Source organism: Ctenopharyngodon idella, chromosome 22, assembly GCF_019924925.1.
Source record: "Ctenopharyngodon idella isolate HZGC_01 chromosome 22, HZGC01, whole genome shotgun sequence".
Taxonomy (NCBI): Eukaryota; Metazoa; Chordata; class Actinopteri; order Cypriniformes; family Xenocyprididae; genus Ctenopharyngodon; species Ctenopharyngodon idella.
This window is the reverse complement of record NC_067241.1, coordinates 1,024,069-1,050,519: the sequence shown is the minus strand read 5'-3', so window position 1 is coordinate 1,050,519 and position 26,451 is coordinate 1,024,069. Positions and strand designations below refer to the sequence as shown.

General features: G+C 39.7%; 1 protein-coding gene across 4 annotated transcripts; it reads left to right on the top strand.

Moving 5' to 3' along the window:
- The first annotated feature begins 3,075 nt into the window (after positions 1 to 3,075).
- Positions 3,076 to 25,230, top strand: si:dkey-96f10.1 (6-phosphofructo-2-kinase/fructose-2,6-bisphosphatase). 4 transcript variants are annotated; one of them, XM_051880959.1, is made up of 11 exons: positions 3,076 to 3,297; positions 4,019 to 4,144; positions 4,761 to 4,857; positions 6,231 to 6,297; positions 9,876 to 9,950; positions 10,071 to 10,127; positions 10,385 to 10,506; positions 10,606 to 10,813; positions 21,053 to 21,199; positions 21,352 to 21,456; positions 25,126 to 25,230. In XM_051880959.1, exons 1-11 carry the CDS (start codon positions 3,207 to 3,209, stop codon positions 25,213 to 25,215), a joined length of 1,185 nt encoding a protein of 394 aa, XP_051736919.1. In that variant the 5' UTR covers positions 3,076 to 3,206; the 3' UTR covers positions 25,216 to 25,230. The 4 variants fall into 4 exon arrangements, with proteins under 4 accessions (XP_051736919.1, XP_051736918.1, XP_051736921.1 ...); XM_051880958.1 differs by having other exon boundaries at positions 9,798 to 9,950; XM_051880961.1 differs by lacking the exons at positions 21,053 to 21,199; positions 21,352 to 21,456; positions 25,126 to 25,230 and adding an exon at positions 14,490 to 14,843 and having other exon boundaries at positions 9,798 to 9,950.
- Positions 25,231 to 26,451: the final 1,221 nt, after the last annotated feature.

Below are 26,451 nucleotides of genomic sequence, written 5' to 3'. Positions count from 1 at the left end.
TAAACAAATATACACACACACAAAAACTGGGCTTGATTCGGTTGTCCCCAATTGAAAATGAATGGGAAAAGTGAAAAAAAAAAGAGTTTTTTATTTTTCATTTAAAAAAAATAAATAAATAAAAATTCATTTTTATAGAAATTGGCAAATAAAATCAATAATTCCAGCATAAATCTGAATATTTTCACACACAAATGCAATGTAGAACAAACATGATCACACAACCGGGCGTGCACACGCACATGCACACACAGTGTGTTCACTCTTGTTCATATCTGCTTATTGCTGATTATTTTGTTGGTTATATTTACCTTTTTTATTTTTTAAATTTCTTATTCTAAAGTTAATTATTATTATAAATTTGAATTATTAAAATAAATAATATGTGATTAAAATCAAGCCTTGTCTTTGAGTGGCAGCTCGTGGCATTATTACAAATTTATGTGACATTGCAAAAACAAGACACTTCAAAAGACCTCAAACAACAACAAATTCTAAACTTGGAAAAAAATACTGATTTAATGTATTTTATAATTTTTTAAATGTATATATATTCACAAAATATATATGACAAAAGCTGTTATAGAAGCAGTTAGCCACATCCAGAAAAATAAATGGATCTCTATAGGCCTCTGCTGGACAGATATGTTAATTACAACTATTTTTCTAAAACTGTAATTCCTACAAGCTTTTCTCTAACCAGCAGATGGCAGAATTCTGCATCTAACTCCTAGATCAATATCCAGAAACAAATTTAATTTTGATCATTATTCATAAAAATGTTTTTTTTTTTTTTTCATATGCATGCTAATGGTGTAGTTGAGGAATATTTCAGTAAATTGGTAAAAAAGTAATTCACATCCCCAAAAAAACAGCATGAACATATAAAGGAGAAGATGATATATCATTTGTATAATAAAACTGTATATTTTTTTATACATTTTTTATACATATTTTAAACACCACAAGTGTAAACAGGAAACGGAGAGAACATGAGGGTTAAGCCAGTTATTTATATATTTTGCTGCTGTAGTGTGTCAGTAGAAATTATCAGTTTACATTTCCAAACATTCCTTTTGTAATAATCCAGTGAGATTTTTGTTTGCACAAGGAGTCTGACAATAGCCAGTATGCTCCACACGGAGAAAGAAACAGGAAAAAACTGATACAGACTAAATTTAGAAGAACTGCAGCAAAGAAGCCAACCTCCAAAGCTACCTGAAGAACTATGTGCAAGTGTACCTACAAAAGCTGTTTTAAACACAAAGGATGGTCACACCAAATATTGATTTGATTTAGTTAATAGAAGTTGATTGATCATAATCGATCAAGCATCCTCACTTTACAGCATTTTTTTATACAAGTGCCTAACACTTTACAGTACTGTAGCTTTGCAGGTAGGTTTCTTCGAGTGTCTTGGAGACATTGCCACAGTTCTTCTGAATTTAGTGTATATACAGTGGATACGGAAAGTATTCAGACCCCCTTAAATTTTTCACTCTTTGTTATATTGCAGCCATTTGCTAAAATCATTTAAGTTCTTTTTTTTTTCCTCATTAATGTACACACAGCACCCCATATTGACAGAAAAACACAGAATTGTTGACATTTTTGCAGATTTATTAAAAAAGAAAAACTGAAATATCACATGGTCCTAAGTATTCAGACCCTTTGCTGTGACACTCATATATTTAACTCAGGTGCTGTCCATTTCTTCTGATCATCCTTGAGATGGTGCTACACCTTCATTTGAGTCCAGCTGTGTTTGATTATACTGATTGGACTTGATTAGGAAAGCCACACACCTGTCTATATAAGACCTTACAGCTCACAGTGCATGTAAGTTTACTATGTATTTAAGGCAGTTTAGTTTTAAGCCATTCGTTAAGCCATGTTTACATTGTAATGCCCATGTAATTATACACATTTGTGTCCTCATAAACAATATATGCAACACACACACGCACCACAACGCAAATATAACCACATGTGAATCTCGTGAGAGTTGCTTAGGACGGGTAGAAACATATGACAGCGAGCTACCAGTGCGAACTACGGCGAAAGGTTCTTAATATTTTAGACAACCCTTCGCCATTGGAAGGAATACAAGCGACGTAATCATAACTTGTGAATATTAAATAGAGAAGATTTCGTGCAGCATTGGTATTTTGCTGTTTGTGTGGAATAGTTGTTTGTGTTGATATGTGTTTTTATGGAGCCTCGTGGTAAGAAAGCCGTCATGAGAAAGAACGCGCTGCGAGAGCACAGGTTAGACTGAAATAAATACATACGAGTATAGCGCATGTATCATATCACGTGTGTGCTGGTATTTTAACACAGTGAAAAATGTGTGTGTGTGTCAAAGTATTCCCCATGTTAAAAGGTGTATGGGCATGCGCATTTAGGACCGAAACACACACACACACACACACACACACACACACACACACACACACACACTCTCTCTCTCTCTCTCTCTCTCTCTCTCTCTCTGTTTTAAACATTCCATAGACATAATGATTTTTATAATGTACAAACTGTATATTCTATCCCCTAAACCTACTCATCACAGAAAACTTTCTGCATTTTTACATTTTCAAAAAACATCACTTAGTATGATGTATAAAATGTTTTCCTCGTGGGGACCAAACAATTTCCCCACAAGGTTAAGGATTTTGGATATTGCCATCTTTGTGGGGACATTTGCTCCCCATAACATAGGGAATACCTGAACCACACACATACACATAAATAAATAGTTGTCTGTACTGGCAGAGCTGTGTTGCATTCTTGCAGATGTGTTCTGGATAAATCAGAGATGCTGGAGGGCAAACAGACTTCCAGACAGAGACCACCTATCTGCTTTTAAGATACACAAGACAGAACCAGTTTGTAAATATCACAATGCATTAAAATCCTTCAGGTACGCTAGTATTCATTTTATATTTTAGAGCATAGCTGTTGTTGTTTAAAATGTTGTTTAAAATTGTTCTGTAGTGAATATTGATAGGCTGTTGTGTGTAACGTGGTGATCAGGTGCTTGATGCACCTCCTCTACCAGGGTTCACCAGTTTAAACACATCGGCTTCAAAGTGGACAAGGTTACACAAACATTAGAGAAGACATTGGCTTGACTGGTCACTTTGTGCATTTATCATACACATATATCTCACACAGACTCAGCTGTCTCACACATATTGGTGAATATGTATCACTCACAAATGGAACTTACACAAAATCCTCTGGAGAAGATCTGGGTGCCGTGGATGAGCAGCAGGCTGAGACAGAGAAGAGGCTGTAAGTCAGACATCTAAAGAAACATCTCTCTCTGTCTCATCCTTCACTCTATTTCTGTGGTCTTACCATCAGGTTATAAAAGTATCAGTTAGTGGATATCTTTTTTACTCATTACGCTGTTAGAAATGTATCTCTGGACTTTGTAAACTTTTTTTGTAAACCATTTGTATGCCTAACTACAATTTATAAGACCTTAAACTATTTTTCATAAAACCTTCAAAAATATTTTTAAGAGCCTGCCTAAGTGAGAAGTGAGAGTTTTTCATAGATAAGAAAGCATATTGCATAGTGAAAATGCTTTTAAATAAAATCATACAGAGAATTTTTCCTAATACTTTTGTTAAGTGAGAATTGTAATGAAAATCTGTTTTGTGATGTTTGTTTTGTGTGTGTGTTAGTGGTGTTTGACAGTGTATGATGGTTTGTGTCCTCTGGGCTGTTCACCTCAGTCCAGTTCATTGCCATTTACGCACACCCACACAGAAATGACTAATAGTACATGAGACACTAGTACTGTTTCTTCACTAAAGTAAATAACATCACTAATTAACAATGAAATGAGTGGGAGTGTAAACATGGCTTCTGTCTCCATAGAGATCAGTTGTAAAACCATATCAAATAATGCATGTTTGAAACAAAATGTTAAATTAATATGTACTGTGTATGAAACTATCATGAGTTTTATTTATTTATTTAGACATAATGTGTGTGCTTGTTTCAGCATCAGTTCCGCAGTTCACCAACTCTCCCACCATGATTGTGATGGTTGGTCTGCCTGCCCGTGGAAAGACCTACATCTCTAAGAAACTCACACGCTACCTCAACTGGATTGGCGTTCCCACAAAGGGTGAGAATTATTATTCATGGTAAAATTATACAAACAGATAAATTTTTCAAAGTAGCAGGTAGAAGCACAAAATCTTCTCACATATTAGAACCAAGCATTTGTTAACCAGCAGTTGAGCCTAGATAATTAAAATGGCATGAATGTTGAAATAGTGTTTATAATGGCTAATATCAATGCCAATATCTACATTCTTTTAAAATTTATTTTTGCAATTTGGTAAATTGCTGACAAAATGGCTATAACCAATATAATTCAGAATTGCCTAAATTAATTGAACACTTTCATATCAATATAGCCAAAATTAACAAAAATATTTAAAAACAAAATGTTCATTATCCACTAACAAGGCTATTGGTAGATTTAGGTACAAATATGTTTCTGTTGGTCAATACAGATCATTGCAGTCTGATATATTAGATGACTGTTTAACTAAGTAAATTTTTTTGTTGGTAACAATATGGTCATTTTTTTGGCATTTTCACTGTTAATTGGGCAACTTTGGCAAAATGTTTGGTTGCTTTTCAAATTCAATAGTCTTTAAAGAACATAAGTCTTAAAAGATGTATTCGTAATTGTGCAGTAGACAGTGTCACTGATAGTGAAACTATTTTATCAGTGTTTAACGTTGGACAGTACCGTAGGGATGCTGTACGCACCTATAAGAGTTACGAATTCTTCCGCCCAGACAACGAAGAGGCCATGAAGATTCGCAAGTGAGAAACTCACACTTTACACAACAGTGATTCATTTAAGCAATATCACATGAGCTAGAGTGCTGCTGTTTCAAAATCAATATTAAGGTCTTGTTTATGTAACTGTTGTAGAAAAAACAATATCACACTCGCAATCACGCTATTGGTCTGAATATTTAGTACTGCTCTAATTTGGTTGTAAGCCAGAGGCTGCAGGCCAGAGTTCAATAAAAATGAAGTTAACATTGAGTAACTTACATTTTAGACACAATATTGCCTGTCAATTTGTCTATTTTTGCTCCACCATGAATACAAATAGTTTCAAATGAATCCCCAGAACAATTAACACTTTTGAGCCAATACACTGCGGCAGTGTTTGTTTCTGAATCAATCAGTTAAGTGAATGATAGTCAAGTCACCTTTATTTGTATAGCGCTTTATATAATACAGATTGTTTCAAAGCAACTTTACAGTGATAATAGGGAATGATTCAATGATGCAAGCAGTTCATTTCGGCTGTACAGCAGCTCTAAAAGAAAATAATGTCATTGTTCAGCTGAAGTCAGTTCAGTGTTGATTCAGTTTCATTGTAAAGGTCTAGTTCATTTAATCTATAAAGCAGTTCTGCAGAAAAACAGTGATGTTGTCGTCCAGGTCAGTTCAGATCTCATCCAATAGTGTCAGTGCAGTCAAATCAATAATATAGTTGAATATTAAGTGTCTCCAACTAAGCCAGAGGTGACAGTGGCAAGGACCCCATACTCCATCAGGTGACAGAATGGAGAGAAAAACCATGGGAGAAACCAAGCTCAGTCAGGGGGTTCTTCATGGGCCAACGATACTGTGACTGACTCACTCATAAAGACAGTTACTTGCTGCTGGAGTAATGTAATGTAACCTGCAGAAAGGGTCTCTGCCCTTTGTAGTGAGTAGGGCATAGGGATGCTCATTTGCATTTGGAATTTGCCCTATATCAGTACTCATTGAACACCATTTGGCTAATCATTTTTGAGCACCAGAACTAACTGTTGTATTGTCACAGTTCCCTTCGTTCCCGGACTCCATTTCCTATCATCCTCCTTGTTTCCACACCTACACTCACTTCCTCGTCATCTCCCCATCATCACTCATCACCTGCACCTGGACTTGATCATCTACACACCCTTTATAATGGACTCACTCCCTGCACTCCCTTGTCAGTTCTTATTGTTAGTTTAAGTGTATATGGTTGTCGTTCTCTCCTTTGTTGATTAAATACCCAGTTTTGTGGAAGTCCGTGTACTCCTCATCTCTACCACACCAACACCGTAACATGTATAAATCATATTGTACACATTTTTTGGTGTGTTTGTTATTGTATTTGTTTTCTTTTTGTTATAAATTGTGTGCTTTAGAGCGTGTGCTCTGGCGGCGTTGAAGGACGTCTGTTGTTACTTCACTCAGGATCATGGACAAGTGGCAGTAAGTGACAGCACACACACATGCTCATCTCAACACATTTAGAAGAGCTGTGATTAGAAACTTAACTGTTTCTAAACAATTTGCAGTAAAAGCTGGTAAGGCAGTATTATCACAGTAGTTTCTGTTTAATGCTAAATGTTTTATTCACAAACAGCCAAAAAGTTTAAAATAATTAAGATTTTTTTAAATGTTTTTGAATGAAGTCTTTTATACTCACTAAGGCTGTGTTTATTTTAAAAGATAAAATAAACACTAATATGCTGATTTACTGATCAAGAAACATTTCTTATTATTAGGGCCCGAGCACCGATGGTGTGAGGACCCTATTGTAATTGCTCGGCCAACTATTCTTCTTCTCCGAAATGAATCACATTTTTGAGGGCCTAAACGTGCTCAAACTCATTAAACTTTGCACACGTGTCAGAAGTGGTGAAAATTTACTTCTGATATGGGTTTCAGAATTAGGTGTGGCAAAATGGCTCAATAGCGCCACCTAAAAAACTTCAATGAAGTGCCCTTCGCGCTACGTTTCACGTACAGGTATGAAATTCAGTAGACAGATGTAACAGCCCAATACCTACAAAAAATATTTTCTCTGCAAAATTTTAGCAGTTTTTGCCATTTCCGCACATTGTACTTTAACAAACTCCTCCTAGATCTTTAATCAGATCAACATCATATTTGGTCAGTCTAATCTAACGGCCTTCGTGATGTTAAATTGCAAAGATCTTGAGTTTTCGCTGAAGGGTGTGTCCATGGTGGCCTGGCAAATTTTGATGTTTCGCCATGAAACAGGAAGTTGTTGTAACTCAGCCATACAATGTCCGATCTGTCCGAAACTTCACATGTTTTATTAGAGTCCTGACCTGAAGACATCTACATGGCAATATTCAATTACAGTCATAGTGCCACCTGTAGGTAACAGGAAATGACCTGTTTTACACTGTGATTAACTCCTCATAGAGATTTAACCAAAAGCACATCATATATGGTCAGTCTAATCTTGAGGCCTTAGTGATATTAAATTGCGAAGATCTAGAGTTTTCATTGAAGGGTGTGTCCGTGGCGGCTGGACAAAGTCTGATGTTTCGCCATTAAAAAGGAAGCTGTTGTAACTCAGGCATACAGTGTCCAGTCTGCCTCAAACTTCACATGTGTGATAAGAGACCTGGCCTGAAGACAACAATATGCCAATATTCAGTTAGTCATAGAGCCACCTGCTGGCAACAGGAAATGGCATGCTTTACACTGTAATTCATTCCCAGAAACACATTTCAATATGCCACAAAGTGCCAAACATACTAGAAACATGTTAAATCATGCAACACTTGGCTAAGTGCTAATGTATGCGATTAACGCCACAAAACAGGAAGTTGTTGTAACTCCGGCCTACAATGTCCGATCTGCTCCAAACTTCACATGTGTGATAATATTCCTGGCCTGAAGACATCTATATGGCAATATTCAGTTACAGTCAAAGTGCCACCTGTTGGCAGCAGGAAGTGTGGCACTTTGAAATGACTTTGCCATATTTCCCTTGTATTTACTCGCTTACATGCATGTCACCCATTGTTCACTGTTTTCCTAAGGCCAACGGGTGATGGTGAGCCCGGGTGCGAGGGCCCTTTCATCGCTGCTTACAGCTTTAATTATTGTTTATTCTACTTTCTACTTTCTATTTTTGTGGAAATCATAATATACTACCATTGAAAAGTTTAACAGTAAGATTAATGCTGTTAATTGAATATCACAGTTTCTACTCAGCTTTATTTATTCTCAACACATCTTTATTTCTATAGCACCACTAAAACCAACAATTGTTGACTAAGGTGCTGTACACTATATGAACTACAAAAATATTAAGCAGCAAAAACAATAATGAGAACAAAAAAAGCATCAATAATAAGAACAATTATTAATAACTGAGCACCAATAAAAACCAAATCAGCATGTTAGCTTGATTTCTGAAAGATCATATAACACTGAAGACAGGAGTAAGGGCTGCTGGAAATTCAGTTTTGCCATCACTGGAATAACTTATACTAAATATATTAAAATAGAAAATTATTTTAAACTGTAATAATTTTTCACAATATTACTTTTTTACTGTATTTTTGATCAAATAAATGCAGCCAAAAAAACCTTCTTTCAAACAGGTCTAACAAATGTATGTTCCCTTTCAAGGTGGAACTTCGACTCCGCGTCATGGTGTTGATGCTATGGGAACGCTACGCGTGAACTGGTGTCTGAAGCATGTGTGCATGCACACCAATTTCAGATGATGCCACAGGCACACTGACAGGCTATAAAAGGGCGCCTGAACAACACATCATTAGCTCTTTTGTCGGGATGCAGTTTTGTCTGTGTGTGCGTAAAATTTAAACCTGCGTGTCTGTTTGTTTTGAAAAGTGTTAAAGCAAAGATGGTTAGTGGGTTTAGAATGTGTGTCATGCCCTGTCCCCACTTCATTACGGGCGTTTAGGAGCAGAGTATATTTGGTCAGCTCTCAAGGTGGCTCTGTGATCGCTTCACAGCGGAGAAGCCCTGCTCCCACCTGGCTCCCATCCACCTTAACACTTTACGGATTTTTTTCCCACTGTTATATGGTAGCGGGCGCTATTATGCAACTTCTGAAAGAATAGAGATTCTCCGGATCAAAACACAGACAAAAAGGAGCAGAAACAATCAATAAAAGCATTGCTTATGCACGTTGAAAAAAACATGATTTTCTCAGCTTTTTGTTCAAAATCTTGCTTTTTATGAAACTTACCCACATTCAAGAGTTGATAAAAAAGAATGCATTTTTTTTTGTTTAAAAGCAGGGGCTCTGCTCTTTCTTTTGATATATTTCTTTTGATATACATCTTAGCTCGCTCAGTTAATTTCACAGCACATTGAACCAATTCAGTTCAGTATGATGCAGTGGGTATTAACGTTCCCATAGTGTCAACACCATGATGCATCGTTGATGTTCCATTTCGAAAGGGAAAGTCTCAGGTTATGTATGTAACACAGTTCCCAGAAAAAAGTGGAACGAGATGCTGCATCATCTTGCTATACTTTAGGCATGCCTGCGTGTCTTCCTTCAGACAATATGGAGATGATGATGTGTTGTTCAGGTGCCCTATCAGCATGCCTGTGATGTCATCCAACTGCCGTGGCCAATCAGAAATGGACATGTATGCACCCATAGTGTCAACTCCAGGAGTCTCGTTCCATATGTAACCTGAGACGTTCAGGTCTGTAAGAAAAAATGATTAGGACGTTGAAGATTCTCAATGAAGAAGTTTATTGCAGCGTAGCAATGACAAAGTACCTGAAGCACCTTGGGTTCATCAGAGTCAGAATGAACCCTGAACATCCTAAACTCATCCTATAAAACTTTTATACAGTTACTACCCCTAATGTAAATGAAGTTGCTCTTTCTACAATTGATGACCATTTGCTTAGGATGTGATTCACTCAAATGGTGCTATGACTTCTTCTCTATGATAATTAAGCCAGTTTGGGAAATGAGCATGTTCAACCACTTATCTTGGAGTGGAGTCTGGGTCGAGGCAGTTTGTCATTTCTTACAGGTGTTTGATGCAACCAACACAACAAGAGAACGTAGAGAGGTGATTCTCACCTTCGCTAAAGATAATGGCTATAAAGTGAGTGAAGCAGGTGAACTGATGAGTTAATATTCATCAAAAAGAATACTTCATCTCTAGAAACGAATTAGAAAATATTTCTACATTATGACTTCTAAAGTAGGGTTGTCTTTCTTGTAGGTCTTTTTTGTTGAGTCCCTTTGTGATGACCCAGAAATCATTGCAGAAAACATCAAGGTAATAAGAGTATTTCATGATGTGTTAAAAATGTATATATTTGTTTCTCGTTTAAGGATTATTGATCTATGTGTATTAATGTATCTGTGTGTGTGAGAGTTGCTTTTTACTGAGCTGCATAATTATTAAAATATTACCTTTTATGATTTTGTTCAGTTGTCTGTGTTGGAATATATGTTTGTTTAGTAAGCAATTCTTTACAAATATTCATACTCTACATCCTGTAAAAGACTTTTGATTTCTGTCTGTATCTGCAGCAAGTGAAGCTGAGCAGTCCTGATTACGTTAACTGTGATAAAGAGGAGGCTGTGACTGACTTCCTCAAGAGAATAGACTGCTATAAACTAACATATGTTCCTTTAGATGATGACAAAGACAGGTGAAACATTGTCACCCAGAATGAATCTGACAAACATCTGTTGTTTGACATTGTAGTGGAAGTCCTCATCATTACTATCCTGTCTCTGTGTGTCCACAGGAACCTGTCATACATTAAGATCTTTAACGTAGGCAGCAGGTACCTGGTGAATCAGGTTCAAGATCATATTCAGAGCAGAATTGTCTACTACCTGATGAACATCCATGTCACACCTCGCACTATCTACCTCTGTCGTCATGGAGAAAGTGAACTCAACCTTTTGGGGCGTATCGGAGGGGATTCCGGTCTCTCATCACAAGGAATGAAGGTTAGCATAAATCTAATTAAAATAATGGAAACAGTGTTGAGAAGGATTTTCAGGCTCTGGATTGTTGGCTATGATGTTTAAATTAATTAATATTACTGTTTATTATAACCAAACCAACATTCTGTGATAAGGGGATATTTACTAGATCATTACTAGATATAGAAGTGATATCATAAGTAGAGTAGGGTGAATTCAGATTAATTGGAACACTCTTCCTCTTTTTTTCTTGAAGGACATTGCAAGCTTTTGTGCCCATTGCACATTACCTTAGCATTTTGGTAAAATACTGCAGTTACTTACTTGTGTGAATTAATGGGCTGCATACCGTATTGAAGAGAAAAGACGTTGTATGACATTGATCTTCCAAGTTGTGGGTCTTTCATGTGGAGAATTTTCCTCATGTTTTTGCATAATGATGAATTTTTCATCACGTTAGATACTGATTATTAATCACTCAAACAACAGATGGTCCCTTATATCTGCAATGTTTGCAGTTTTTCAACACTTTTTATTTGTGTTTGTAATTCTGGACCAAATTGGCAATATAAGCCTTTAGAGCAGGGGTGGGGAACGTTGATCCTGGAGGGCCATTGTAGTTTAGCTCCAACCCTAATTAAACACACCTGAAGCTAATCAAGGTCTTCAGGATTACTAAAGTTACAGGCAGGTGAGTGTTTTTTTTCAGGGTTGGAGCTAAACTCTGCAGGACAATGGCCCTCCAGGATCAACGTTCCCCACCCCTGCTTTAGAGTATGCACTGATCTGCACTTCGAATTCCCCCCCAGAAATAGTATTTAGGGTATCTTTGGGATACTTATTTCAACATAATACAATTTGGGACACACTTAATATTCAACAATATTATTGATTTGACTGCACTGACACTGTTTTCTGCAGAACTGCTTTAGATGAAATTAACTGATTTAATAATTGATGATCTTTACAGTGGAACTGAATCAACACTAAACTGACTTCAGCTAAACAATGACACTGTTTCCTTTTAGAGCTGCTGTACAGCCAAAATGAACTCTGTTTGCTTCATCATTTTCCTGTTATCACTGTAAAGTTGCTTTAACCTCTTAACTGTCACTCCCATTTTTGGGGAACAAAGCCCAACTTAAATTGTTTTAAATCTTGAATACATTGGAGCAGACTTAAGTTTGGTCTCCTTATAAAGGGGATACTTGGCAGATTATTTTAGAAGTGAAATAAAAATATGAAAGTGAAATAAAAAAAACAAAATAGTTATTGAAGTTTTAGTTTAGGAAAATGTAAAATGTAAAACTATTATTTCTTATAATTTATATAAAATATATACTTTACAAAGCTGTTTTACTCTAAAACTGCAAGAATCAAAAATCAAAGCCAAAATCTAATCAGTTTGTGTTTCAAATTTTAAGTTAATATCTCTCAAATTGTGCTTTCAGTAAGATTTGTTTTTGGGCGCAGTACTAAACTTTTACATTAGATACCATCCAGGCTCCATTGGTGACCACATAAGGACTCTTCCATTTCCATATAGCCTATGGTTTGAGTGACCTGAACCATTTATTTCCATAATGTTCATACAATTTATGAAACTGACATCCTATTCAGAAGTAATATGGGCAGAATGGCAGTATTTGGTTTGCATTCAACCTTTAACAAACACATAAAATACATGCAAAAAGAACAAGATTTTTCATTTTCATTGCTATTTCAAAATAAATGTCTGAACATGCCTTATGAGTCTGAAAATGTTGTTGTGAATTAATAAATTACTGTTCCTCTGTCATTTGTCTTGAAAATCATATGTCAGTATTATTTTAGGTTTAGACTAAGCTATTATTGTTTTTAAGTATATAATGGCAAATTTCCCACTAGCCGGATGGTGACAGTTAAAGGGTTGTAGAGTCTGGACCAATCAGACACACAATTATTCATTATATTTAATGAATAATCCAGAAACTCACTATCTCAAAGTTCTGTGAACCCATCCCCCTAAAACTGCAACTAGCATCCCAAACTTAGCTAACACACACGCAGAACTAGGTGTCCTGTTACAGGACACAAGAAAACTGATAAGACCTTTTATTACTGTCAGGAATGTGCAGAGACTTGTGACTCTGACTTAATTCTTTCTGAGAAGGACAAATAAACCCTTTTAATCAATCAATCAATCAATCAATCAATCAAACTTTATTTATAGAGCACTTTAAAACAACTGAAGTAGACCAAAGTGCTGTACAGAAGAATATATAAACATAAAATACCCAACTCATACAAGACATAGAATACAAATAAAACAAATTAAGAAACAAATGTCAAAATCAAGTGGCAAAGGCCAAAGAGAAAAGGTGGGTTTTAAGAAGCGACTTAAAAGAAGACAATGAAGAGGCTTGTCTAATGGGCAGAGGCAGATCATTCCACAGTTTAGGAGCTGCCACAGCAAAGGCACAGTCCCCTCTGAGCTTATGTTTTGTTTTGGGCACATTCAGGAGCAGTTGATCAGCTGACCTGAGAGAACGGGTGGGTGTATAAGGGTGTAACAGCTCAGAAATGTAGAGTGGGGCAAGACCATTTAAAGATTTAAAAACAAATAAGAGAATTTTAAAATGGATCCTGAAATTTATGGGCAGCTAGTGAAGTGAGGCTAAAATAGGGGAAATGTGCTCATATTTGCTTGTTCCAGTTAACAGACGTGCTGCAGCGTTTTGAACCATCTGCAGACGAGCAACAGAAGACCCACTAACCCCCACATACAGTGCGTTACAGTAATCCAGCCAAGTGGTGACAAAGGCATGGATTACTGTCTCAAAGCATTGCCTTGAAAGAAATGGTTTTATTTTGGCCGGCTGCCTCAATTGAAAAAAGCTAGATTTAACGACTGCCCTGATCTGACTGTCAAGCTTAAGGTCAGCGTCGATTTTAACCCCTAGGTTAGTAATGGTTGGTTTGTTGTACTGGGCCAAGGCCCCCAAATCAACAGAAGGAGTCCCAGTGGTGCCACCAAAAACCATCACCTCTGTCTTTTTTACATTAAAACTTCCAGGCATCCAGGCCTGTATATCAAGACACTCGAGTAACGGTCTGACAGTGTTGTTCTTTTTAAGAGGCACATAAATCTGGCTATTGTCTGCGTAAAAATGGAAAGACATGCCATGCTTCCTGATTATTGAACCTAGCGGGAGCAAATACAGAGAGAAGAGAAGAGGGCCTAAAACTGAGCCCTGTGGGACCCCACAAAAGAGAGGAGCAGAGGAAGACTCAGAGTCACCACAGCTGACACAGAAAGTCCGACCTTCCAAGTAGGACCTAAACCATTCGAGCACTATGCCCTTGATGCCCACCCACTGCTCCAAACGTGAGATCAGGATTTCATGGTCCACAGTGTCAAACACAGCAGTTAAATCAAGAAGCACAAGAATAACACAATCACCAGAGTCAGTAGCTAAAAATATATCATTAAACACTTTCAAAAGAGCAGATTCTGTGCTGTGCAAATTTTTAAAACTGGACTGGAAAATTTCAAGAATATTGTGGCCTTTCAAAAAGGCCATTAATAGACTGCAGACTCTTCAAGGATTCTTTCAAGGATTTTTGAAAGAAAAGGTAGTTTGGAAATTTACAAGATCTACAGGATCCAGACCAGGTTTTTTAATCAGAGGTTGCACTACTGCGTGTTTAAAATTTTTAGGAACCACACCTGAGGACAGACTGCTATTAACAACTGCAAGAACAGATGGCCCTACAGTAGGAAAGACCTCTTTAAAAAGTCGAGGAGAAACAGCATCATGTGGAGAACCTGAGGGCTTCAAATGATCAACAAATCTCCTGTAACACAGACAAGGTCACAGGCTCAAACCTGTCAAAAACAGCAGAACAGAGGACAGGGATTGAGGGGTCATAAGCATATATAATCCTATATATTCTATATATAACCACTTGAGAAATGTATAAACATGTATCCAATTTTCCCATCTCATGATTTTCCTTTTATAGGCTTTGGCCTATGTATTAATTCTCTCTTTTGAACTCTTTCGGTATTATTGTTTCAGAGTTGCATACTATGGTTAACTAAAATCACATGGGTAGCATGTTTGGTATCGATGGACTCCAACTTTCGTTTCCTATTTGGTAATTTATGTTACTCTATGACACACTAGTATTATAAGAATCTAGAAGATTCATCTCTCATGCATCCAATCCAATGTCTTATGCTAATATCTTGCTACAGAACAAAGACTCATAAAGTTTCCTCCGAGGGAACAACTCTTTATTGGCTCAGTCACTTTAAGAAGGTGGGGTATCTTCACACTTTAAAATCACTGATCAAAAGTTCACAGTGCTCTTTTACTGAAAAACGCTAATGTGAAGATGATGCTGTGCTAGAAGCTTCTAAGGAACTCCAAGCTTGTGCCAGGCTCTGGCCTAGACTTTCCATTCACCAAAGATCCTCTGAATCCAACTGGTTCTCTTTCATCAAGACAACATCAACAAAGATCAACGGGAGCTTCCAGAGGAGCATTTGAGCTTTATTATAGCTCTCAATTGCTGTTTTCACAGCATTTCTCTGCCCTGTTGATTTGCGATTTGGGCTGGTTCCTCTGCGTGTGTACTGTTAGGCGATCAGTGTGTACCTGCAGTTACATCGCGGCTGTTCCCTGTGTGCTTCAGCACAAACAGCAGAGCTGAATTTCCCCTTTTCTAAAAGAGTTTCATAGATGAACCCTGCGTCTTTTTCAAGATGTCATTTCGTCTGTACATTACTGGATGCGGTCGTTCCCTGGTCCCCGCTGATGGTCACAATCGCTGTGTCACATGCCTGGGCGTTCAGCATGCTGAGGCAGCCTTTGTGGATAGTTCATGTTCTCACTGCGGGAACATGACTATTTCAGTGTTGAGGTCTAGACTCTCGTTCCTTGGTTCTCAGGGGGCAGGGGTCCCCTCCCCTATTTTCTCTGGCTCCGGCCAGGGGAGCGGCACGACGGCGTGTAGGCAGGGTGACCTGAGGATTACAGTCAGGGCTTCCCCGCCGGGCCCCTTTCTCCTCTGCAACACTGCAGCCTGTGGTGTTGCCGGCGGAGTGTGCTGGTCCCTCCATGGAGCGACCATCCGTTTCCTTCGGTGCACCTGCGGATGAGCAGATGTTGATCGCGGCATCGGAAGGTGAGCTAGAGGAGATGAAGACTCAGCTGCGCTGCCTCCCTCCGGGACCGTAGCGTTGCCTGAGCCTGATCCCGAGTTGACGGCTATGCTTTCCCGGGCCGCCAAGAAGGTCGGGCTCATGTGGAATCCTCCACCACGTCCCAAACCTTCTCGGTTGGATGATTGGTTTCTCGGGGCGGCCCACACTGGTCCTCAGCGCCCCGCCCCGGTACTGTTCTTCCCGGAGGTGCATGAGGAGGTGACCAGGTCTTGGAGGACGCCCTATAGCGTTCGTGCCAGGCCTGGCCCCTCCTCCGCCTTCACCACCCTGGATGGCGGGGAGGCCAAGGGGTACGCTGGGATCCCCCCAGTCGAGCGGTCCGTTGCGATGCAGTTGTGTTCAATGGCCGCCGGCTGGCACGGTGAACCACGTCTCCCATCCCGGGCCTGTAAATTCTCGTCAAGCTTGAACGAGAAAGCTTACAGAGCATGCGGACAGGCCGCCTCCGCCCTGCATGCCATGGCCCTTTTACAGGTCTATCAGGCCAAAGCGCTCATGGACATGCCCCAGGGTTGTCTTGACCAACAGCTTCTGGGGGAGATGCGCACCGCCACTGACTAAGGTGACGGCACGGTCAGTTGGTCAAGCAATGGCTACCCTCATAATCCAGCTGGTCCTCAGCGCCCCGCCCCGGTACCATTCTTCCCGGAGGTGCATGAGGAGGTGACCAGGTCTTGGAGGACGCCCTATAGCGTTCATGCCAGGCCTAGCCCCTCCTCCGCCTTCACCACCCTTTTCCCCCAGTCGGTTGTAGACACTATCACTTCTGCTAGAGCTCCTTCTACGAGGAACCTCTATGCGTTGAAGTGGAACCTGTTCGTCGAATGGTGTTCCTCTCACCGAGAGGACCCCCGATCATGTTCAATCAGGTCTGTGCTTTCCTTCCTGCAAGAGGTCTTGGAGCGAAGGCTGTCTCCCTCCACCCTCAAGGTGTATGTTGCCGCTATTGCCGCACATCACGATGCAGTTGTAGGTAAGTCGTTGGGGAAGCACGACCTGATCGTCAGGTTCCTGAGGGGGGCGAGGAGACTGAATCCGCCTCGCCCTTCCTCTATACCCTCTTGGGATCTCTCCCTGGTACTTACATCTCTCCAGGGTCATCCCTTCGAGCCTTTGCAGTCAGTAGAGTTAAAAGTACTGTCCCTTAAGACCGGTGCCCGCATCTCTCCCTCCCCCGGAGGAGGGCTGGGGGGAATTTGTGTCTTGTCTCGTCCCGCCGCTGGCTCTCCGGAGTCCAGCGGTACCCACTTTTTCACAAAAAGAGCTGTTTCCCAATCCTCCAGGTCCCAAGAGGGCGCGGCTGGCAGTGTGCGAGGCCCCACCTCACCACTCTCAGCCCCCTCTCACTTCGCCAGCAGGTCCCAGTGTGTTTGTCGAGGCCGCCTCTCTTGTGCCGTCTCCCATACACACTGTCACCTCGCAGAGTCGGCCAATCCTGGATCTGCGTGTCCTGAATCGGTCCCTTCACAGGCTGCCGTTCAAGATGCTTACGCAGAAATGCATTTTCAAATGCATCTGTCCCCAGGATTGGTTCGCAGCGATCGACCTGAAGGACACGTACTTTCATGTTTCGACTCTGCCTCGACACAGACCCTTCCTACGGTTTGCGTTCAAGGGTCGGGCATATCAGTACAAAGTCCTACCCTTCGGGCTGGCCCTGTCGCCCCGTGTCTTTACGAAGGTTGTGGAGGCGGCCATTGTTCCGCTCAAGGAACAGGACGTTCGCACTCTCAACTACCTCAACGACTGGCTCATTCTGGCCAGCTCGCGGGAGCAGTTGTGCGAACACAGGGACATGGTGTTAGCTCGGTTGGGTCTTCGGGTCAACTGGGACAAGAGCAAACTAGCCCCCGGGCAGAGGATCTCTTATCTTGGTATGGAACTGGACTCGGTCGCCCGGACAGCGTGCCTCACCGAGGAGCGCGTCCAGTCAGTGTTGAACTGCCTGAGTACGCTCAAGCGCAGTACAGCGGCCCCACTGAAACTTTTTCAGAGGCTCCTGGGACATATGGCATCCGCAGCTGCAGTCACGCCACTCGGATTGCTTCACATGAGGCCGCTTCAGCACTGGCTCCACGGCCAGGTCCCGAGATGGGCGTAGCAGAGTGGTACGTTCTGTGTCCCCATGACACCGAACTGCCGTCGCACCCTCACTCAGTGGTCAGACCTTTGGTTCCTGCGAGCAGGAGTTCCCCTCGAACAAGTGTCCAGGCATGCTGTGGTGTACACAGATGCTTCTGCCACTGGGTGGGGAGCCATGTACAACAGGCATGCAGTTTCGGGTCTGTGGACGGGGCCTCAACTGCATTGGCATATCAATTGCCTCAAGTTGCTAGCAGTACATCTTGCACTGGGCTGCTTCAAGGAGCTGTTGACAGACAAGCACGTACTGGTCCGCTCGGACAGCACTGCAACCGTTGTGTACATCAACCATCAGGGTGGTCTACGCTCACGTCGCATTTCGCAACTCGCCTGCCATCTCTTGCTATAGAGTCAGAAGCATCTGAGGTCGCTTCATGCCATTCACGTCCCAGGAGTGCTCAACTGTGCAGCCAACGAGCTCTCACGGCAGCCTCCGCTTCCAGGCGAATGGAGACTCCATCCCCAGGTGGTCCAGCTGATTTGGCAGCGCTTCGGGGCTGCACAGGTTCTATTCCCTGACTGAGTGCACTCTCGGTACGTGCCTGTAATTCGGGTCCGGTGACTCTCACATTATCCTGAGACCCTGGCCTGGATATGTGCCCAAGGTTCCTACCACTCCCTTCAGAGATCAGGTAGTGAACCTGCAAGCGCTGCCTTCGGAGGAGACAGACCCAGCCCTGGCTTTGCTCTATCCCGTCCGCGCTCTGTGCCTGTACGTGGATAGAACGTGAAGATTTAGGACCTCAGATCAGCTCTTTGTCTGTTACGGAGGCCAGCAGAAGGGAAAGGCTGTCTCCAAGCAGAGGATGGCCCACTGGATAGTGGACGCCATCTCCTTGGCTTATCAGTTCCAAGGCGTGCCTTGCCTGCTCGGGTTAAGAGCTCACTCCGCTAGAGGAGTTGCCTCTTCCTGGGCACTGGCACACTGCGCCTTGCTGACAGATATCTGTAGAGCTGCGGGCTGGGCGACACCCAACACGTTCGCTAGATTCTATAGCCTTCGTGTGGAACCGGTATCTTCCCGTGTACTCCCTTCCAGTAGCCGGTAAACGCGAAGAACCCGTTCTAGTGTCGGCTTGCAATGCCATTCTGCCCCCTTGGCCGGATACATGCATCCATTACTCCAGTAGAGTTCCCAGCTTGGCGAACCCTGTTGAGTTCCTCCTCCTCCCCTTGCGGCTCAGACATTGCGGAGTATCTGATGCCAGGTCAAACGTCCGTCACCGACGTTGATGTTTGGCTGGGTGCCATATGTCGTGACCCCTCCACGTGAGTGGTCCCATATGTGTATTGTCCATGGTTAACTCCCCACGGTGAGCACGTGTCTTTCCCTTAGCAGAGCCAGCTCTGCTGTCACCTGTCAGATGAGTCTCCCCCTATCCCCCCCAGTCCATATGTGTACTTCCACGTAAATTCCTCCCCTACGGGTAGGTTGTGGTCTCCGCAGCGTCCCCTCCGGGTTCACTTCCCCATTGTTGTCTAAGTCTTACTGTAGTGGGTCTTGCGGAACAGCAGTAGACTCTCTCAGTGTAAGCTCGCCCCCTTCTCCGCCCCCCAGGTGCGCCGGGTGGCTGGAGCTTATGCTGGACGCTGGAAGGGGTCAGAAACTGTGGTGCTTTATTTGGGATCCCAATTCGTCGGTCACTACTGACGTACATCGAACGTGACCGACTGAAAGGGAACGTCTCGGTTACGTATGTAACTCTTGTTCCCTGAAGGAGGGAACAGAGACGTACGTCCCGTCGCCACAGTTCCTGTGCCCTCGCTGTAGTGCAGACGTAAGGTTGTCTCCTCAGCGAAAAACAGAGTGCGATTGCATCCGCTTCCGTATTTATACCCACCTGGCGGGGGCGGTGCACATTATGCAAATATCGCACGCCAATTCCAATGGCTTGTTTTAGTTCACTCGAAGCTGATAGGGCTCTCTGGCGATATCCCAATTCGTCGGTCACTACTGACGTACGTCTCCGTTCCCTCCTTCAGGGAACAAGGGTTACATACATAACCGAGACGGTTTGCTCAAGGCTGTTGATCTGCTGAATTTCAAACAATGCTGTAACTTCTTGCTTTCCTGTATTCTGCTTCAGCTCTCTCTTTCCCCTGGTAAACTGTATGCATATATGTGTGTGAATGTTAGAGTAGTTTAAGTGTTTAGTCTAGTTAATAAAGTCTTGTTTATGTCACACGTAAAGTTGTCTGTGTTTCATGCTTATATACTGGAGTTCCTTATCATGCAGATCCTGACTACATGCTCTGAGTAGGACTGTACAATAAGAATGTTATTTCCCATAACCTGGAAATTAACATTTCTTAGAATTAAAGGAAATGAAAATAATGTCATTTATTACTCACCCTCATGCCGTTCCACACCCGTAAGACCTTCGTTAATCTTCGGAACACAAATTAAGATTTTTTGTTGAAATCCGATGGCTCAGTGAGGCCTCCATAGCCAGCAATGACATTTCCTCTCTCAAGATCCATTAATGTACTAAAAACATAAACAGTTCATGTGAGTACAGTGGTTCAATATTAATATTATAAAGCGATGAGAATATTTTTGGTGTGCCAAAAAAAAAAAATAACGACTTATATAGTGATGGCCGATTTCAAAATAATAAATGACATTATTTTCATTTTTGGGTGAATTAACCCTATAATAAACAATTAACACTGAGTGTTCATTGGTCGAACAGGTTAATTGATTGTAATATTAATTTTATTACATTAAGTTAATTTTATTAACTGATCCAAATATTTATACTTAATTATAACTAGTTATGATTAATTATTCATATTTCTTTGAGCTAATTTGCTACAGGGTTACAACAATCTGTGTTGTATAAAGCACTATATGCACTAAGGTGAATTGACTGGACACTAATTCTAATCAGAAGATCTGTTTGTGTCAGTTTGCTGCAGCTTTAGGGACATACATTAGGGGTCAGTACATCCTGGACCTGAAGATCTGGACAAGTCACATGAGGAGAACAATCCAGACTGCGGAGGCAATTGGAGTGCCCTATGAGCAATGGAAAGCACTGAATGAAATTGATGCCGTGAGTCTAGTCCTGTTTCTAGATGCACATATGAGATTGACTGCAGTGCCCACTGGGCAACAGCCACAGTTTCCATTTGTTTTGGTTCTTTTGCAGTGTGTTTGATTTTGAATGAGACATATTTGTCATGAAGTGCATGTGTTCATGTGCAGGGTGTTTGTGAGGAGATGATGTACGAAGAGATTCAAGATCACTTTCCTGAGGAGTTTGCACTCAGAGACCAAGACAAATACCGGTACCGCTATCCAAAGGGTGAGGTGAGTATATTGTTGCAAGAGACATGAAGAACTTGTAGGTCACTGGCATGTGCATTAGTTCACCGCTAGAGTTTGCATTTTTATGTTTACTTGTTAGTAATTTGTTGAGCTTTGATGATGCATAAATTTCAACAAAATAATGTAAATGATAAAATAATTATGCTCCCGTATACAAATGATATCTTTCTGATATCTTCAAATAGTCTTTAATTAGTGACACATTATAATCTCTCTGATCACTAACACAACCCTTGTCAAGTCAAGTCACCTTTATTTATATAGCACAATAGAGATTGTTTCAAAGCAGCTTTACAGTGATAACAGGAAAATTATGTATTTCAGTTGTTGTTCAGCTGAAGTCATTTCAGTGTTGATTCAGTCCTGTTGTAAAGATAATCAATTATTAAATTAGTTCATTTAATTTATAAGCAGTTCTGCAGTAAACTGCACTCTCTTCAGCTCTCATACAACAGTGTCAATGCAGTCAGATCAATAATATTGTTGAATATTAAGTGTCCCCAACAAAGCAAGTAAATGAAGGAACCTAAACTCCATCAGGTGACAGATTGGAAAGAAAAACCTTAGGAGAAACCAGGCTCAGTTGTGGGGCTAGTTTTCCTCTGGCCAATGAACGAACACGGTGTGATTATGATTCAGGCTGCATTACAAGTCAGACTTCAGATTGGGATCCGTAGCATTCAAATATTCATACAGTTCCATAAAACAAGAAGTGCAACAAGTGCTGCGCGGGGTGTGAATTCCATAACTCTGTGCTCTTTGGGCGTAGGGATAGTTCATCTCATATAAAATATCAATCCAAGGCTCTCGAGTATTAAAGAAAAAATGATTTAAAAAAGGCTTTATTTAATCATGGCTTAGCCATTTAAAAACAGGTGACATGTAACCGCACACCGACACATTGTGGCTAATGAGCCTTTATCAGGGTGTGAGCAACAAACACAATTAGAGTCCATTTAAACAGCAATTACTTAGTCATGTGACAAACACCTGATTATGTGGTATAGGATATGCACACAAGAGAAAGTATAGATGATATAAAAAGAACATCTCACCAAATATATAATTATACCAAGTACAATATGTTCAAATAAACAAAATAATAATAATAATATATATATATATATATATATATATGCAAATACAGTTACAAATACAGTATCATACATAAAACGAAGTATGCAGATCGCAGTCAACTAATCAATATCATAAATGAAATGAAGTACATAAATCAGAATCAACAGATCAATAATGTATTCTTAATTCCAAAACTTAGAGAAAAAAACAACAACAACAACAAAAAAACAAAAAACAAATACAATATCATAAATGAAATAAAGTATACAAATCAGAATCAACAGATCAATAATATATTTTCAATTCCAAAACTTAACTTATTTATATAAAATAAATAAATAAATGGCATAATTATATGTCCAGAAATTACAATATATATTATCAATTAAAAAACAACAACAGCACTAATCCAGGAACCATAAAGTCATATTACAAAAAAGGTAAAAAAAAATAAAAATAAAAATAAAAAAAAATCTAACTCCCCATTTAAATCTGGAAATGTAGTAGCTTTCAGTGTGTAGATCCAGAAAGACTGGAATATTTTATTAAACCATTAGTTAGTGAACTTTCTTCATTTATTCAAGATACAACTCATGTATTGAATATTATTAAGGAAATGAAAAATACCGAATCATCTATGTTGGTGACTATGGATGTTGAATCGCTGTATACAAACAAGACCAAGATGAGGGGCTAGAAGCATTATCATATTATCTAGATATGAGATCATCTACTGAAAAGCCACCGGCATGCTTTATTGTGCAACTAGCAGAATGGACATTGAATAACAACTTTTTTCTGTTTCAAGATCAATTCTATAAATAAATTAAAGCTACAGCAATGGGTGCATTTTCTGCCCCTAATTATGCAAATTTGTTTTTTAGGATTTTGGGAAAAGTAATTTGTATTTTCTGATTCAAATCCATATTTAAAGAATGTGATGTGGTGGGGTAGATATATAGATATCATTTTGATATTGTCAGGTTCAGAGGTAGATCTGTTGGCTTTTCATTCATATTTAAAACCAATGTGAATTTCAAACTGAGTCTTAATTTTTCACATAAATTTAGATACATTTCAGATAATTTAAAAATATTTAAGGAAAGTAATGGTGTATTGCATATGACTATTTTTTAGAAAAGAAATTGATAGAAACACTATTCTAAGAGCAGATAGCTTTCACCCTTCATGGTTGACTGACAACATCCCTTTTGGACAGTTCCAGAAATTGAAATGAATTTGTGACAAGGAAGAGGACTTTGACTTCAGGGCCCAAGAAACGACTCAAAGATTGCAGGAACGAGGGTACAAAAACAGTGTGATTAACACGGCGTACAATAAAGCAAAAAACATAAGTAGAGATGAGTTATTAGTACAAAAACAAAAATCACAACATTCAGATAATTCAGTTTATTTTGTGACAGTATAGTACGCACGTCCTGATATTGCTGAGTTAGATGCGTTCCTGGGTCAACATATTTTGTTGATCCTGGAACAACATTCTAGTCTGAAAATTTAGTCTTAACCCTATTCCTACCCCTAAACCTAACCCTACCCATAAGTAATCCCAAAAATCAGAGGGAAATGATAGATGAATAACACTGATGTAGAAGCACCAATTCATGTTTTTAAGCCTAAACTTGACATAATCTGTAAACTTGTCCCTCAAATCTGATTGGTTGATTTGAATGTTGTTCCAGGATCAACAAAAATGTTGACCCAGGAACATGTTGAACTCAGCAATATCAGGTTATGCGTATAGTACAGAGGCAAATAGAATTAAGAAAATTATAAAAAGTAATTGGGAAATTGTGATGAGTAATCCTCATCCAAGGAAAGTTATACCTGAATCTTTTTCCATTGTGTTTTGGAAAGCACCTATAAATAAGGATAGATTAGTGAGAAGGCATCTTCCCTCTAAAAAAATCAAGTACCTGGTTATGTTCTAGCGTAGAAAATTACAGATGTGGCAACTGCAATCACTGTGACAATATGGTCAAGACAAATATGTTTATAGATGTAACCTCAGGCTGTGAATTAGGCTGTGAAGTAAAATCATTTATGGAGTGTCCGTGTGGTTGCTTCTATGTAGGGATGACTACAAGAAAATGAAAGATCAGATTAGCAGAACATAAGAATGCCATTTCGAGTTTGCAATCCTCAACATTATATTATATATATATATATATATATATATATATATATATAGCCCTACATTATAGAGACAAAGGCATCGAAGATAATAGATATAGAACATGTTCCTAGGTCAATAAGAGGAGGTGGATAGGGTAAATAAGCTATTACAGAGAAAGTCTTTCTGGATCTATACACTGAAAGCTACTACATTTACAGGTTTAAACTGGGAATTAGATGGGGTTTTTTTACAACCCGAATTCCGGAAATGTTGAGACGTTTTTTAAATTTGAATAAAATGAAAACTAAAAGACTTTCAAATCACATGAGCCAATATTTTATTCACAATAGAACATAGATAAAATAACAAATGTTTAAACAAAGAAATGTTACACTTTTATTCACTAAATGAGCTCATTTCAAATTTGATGCCTGCTACAGGTCTCAAAGTTGGGACAGGGTCAACAAATGGCTGAAAAAGCAAGAAATTTTGAAAAGATTCAGCTGGGAGAACATCTAGCAACTAATTAAGTTATTTGATATCAGGTCTATAACATGATTAGCTACAAAAGGTATGTCTTAGAGAGGCAGAGTCTCTCAGAAGTAAAGATGGCTTTCCAGCAGAGGCTTTCCAATCTGTGAAAGAGTGCGTAAAAAGATTGTGCAATACTTTAAAAACAATGTTCCTCAACGTCAAATTGCAAAGGCTTTGCAAATCTCATCATCTACAGTGCATAACATCATCAAAATATTCAGAGAAACTGGAAAAATCTCTGCGTAAGGGACAAGGCCGAAGACCTTTATTGGATGCCCGTGGTCTTCGGCATGATTGTGTCAATGACATTACTAAATGGGCCCAGGAATACTTCCAGAAACCACTGTCGGTAAACACAATCCTCCGTGCCATCTGCAGATGCCAACTAAAGCTCTATCATGCAAAAAGGAAGCCATATGTGAACATGGTCCAATTTCTCAGTTTAAACATTTGTTATGTTATCTATGTTATATTGTGAATAATATATTGGCTCATGTGATTTGAAAGTCTTTTAGTTTTCATTTTACTCAAATTAAAAAAAAAACATCCCAACATTTCCGGAATTTGGGTTGTACCTTTTTTTAATATGACTTTATGGTTCCTGGATTAGTGGTGTTGTTTTTTTAATTGATAATATATGTTATATGTTATTATGTGAGATTTTTGTTCCAATAATAAGAAACTCTGAGTTTTTTTTTTTTTTTTTTTTTTTTTTCAGGAAAATTACTAGTCATCCAATTTTTATATCAACTATGCATTCCATTAATTCCATTAAAAGAGCTGAATATCATCAGAGTAACATTAAAAACTAACAACATGCTTCCTAATGATATCTCCCAAGTTTAGCATGTACAAGTGTAACGATCGGCCCTATCGGTCGACTTTACATTGATTAAAATTGGGGTCAGATTATACTGTGTGAGATGTTATGAGTGTTTAAAAAGATGAGACAGACAACAGAAATGAATAAATAAGGTGTATTTACAATATTCACAAGGGACTTAAAACAACACAATAAAACTAGAATAACTTAGGCTGTTAAAAGTGTGGAGTCAGTTTGCACCATACCCTAAAACAGTCCATAAGAATCCTAGCATGATGTAAGTCCCAATGTGAAAGTGTCCACCGGTGTATATACAAAGTCCACAGAAGTGATAAACCAATGAAGAGTGATGTGATTTGCTGGAAAGGTAAGTCCATGAAAGGTAAGTCCATAAAATGTAACTCCATAG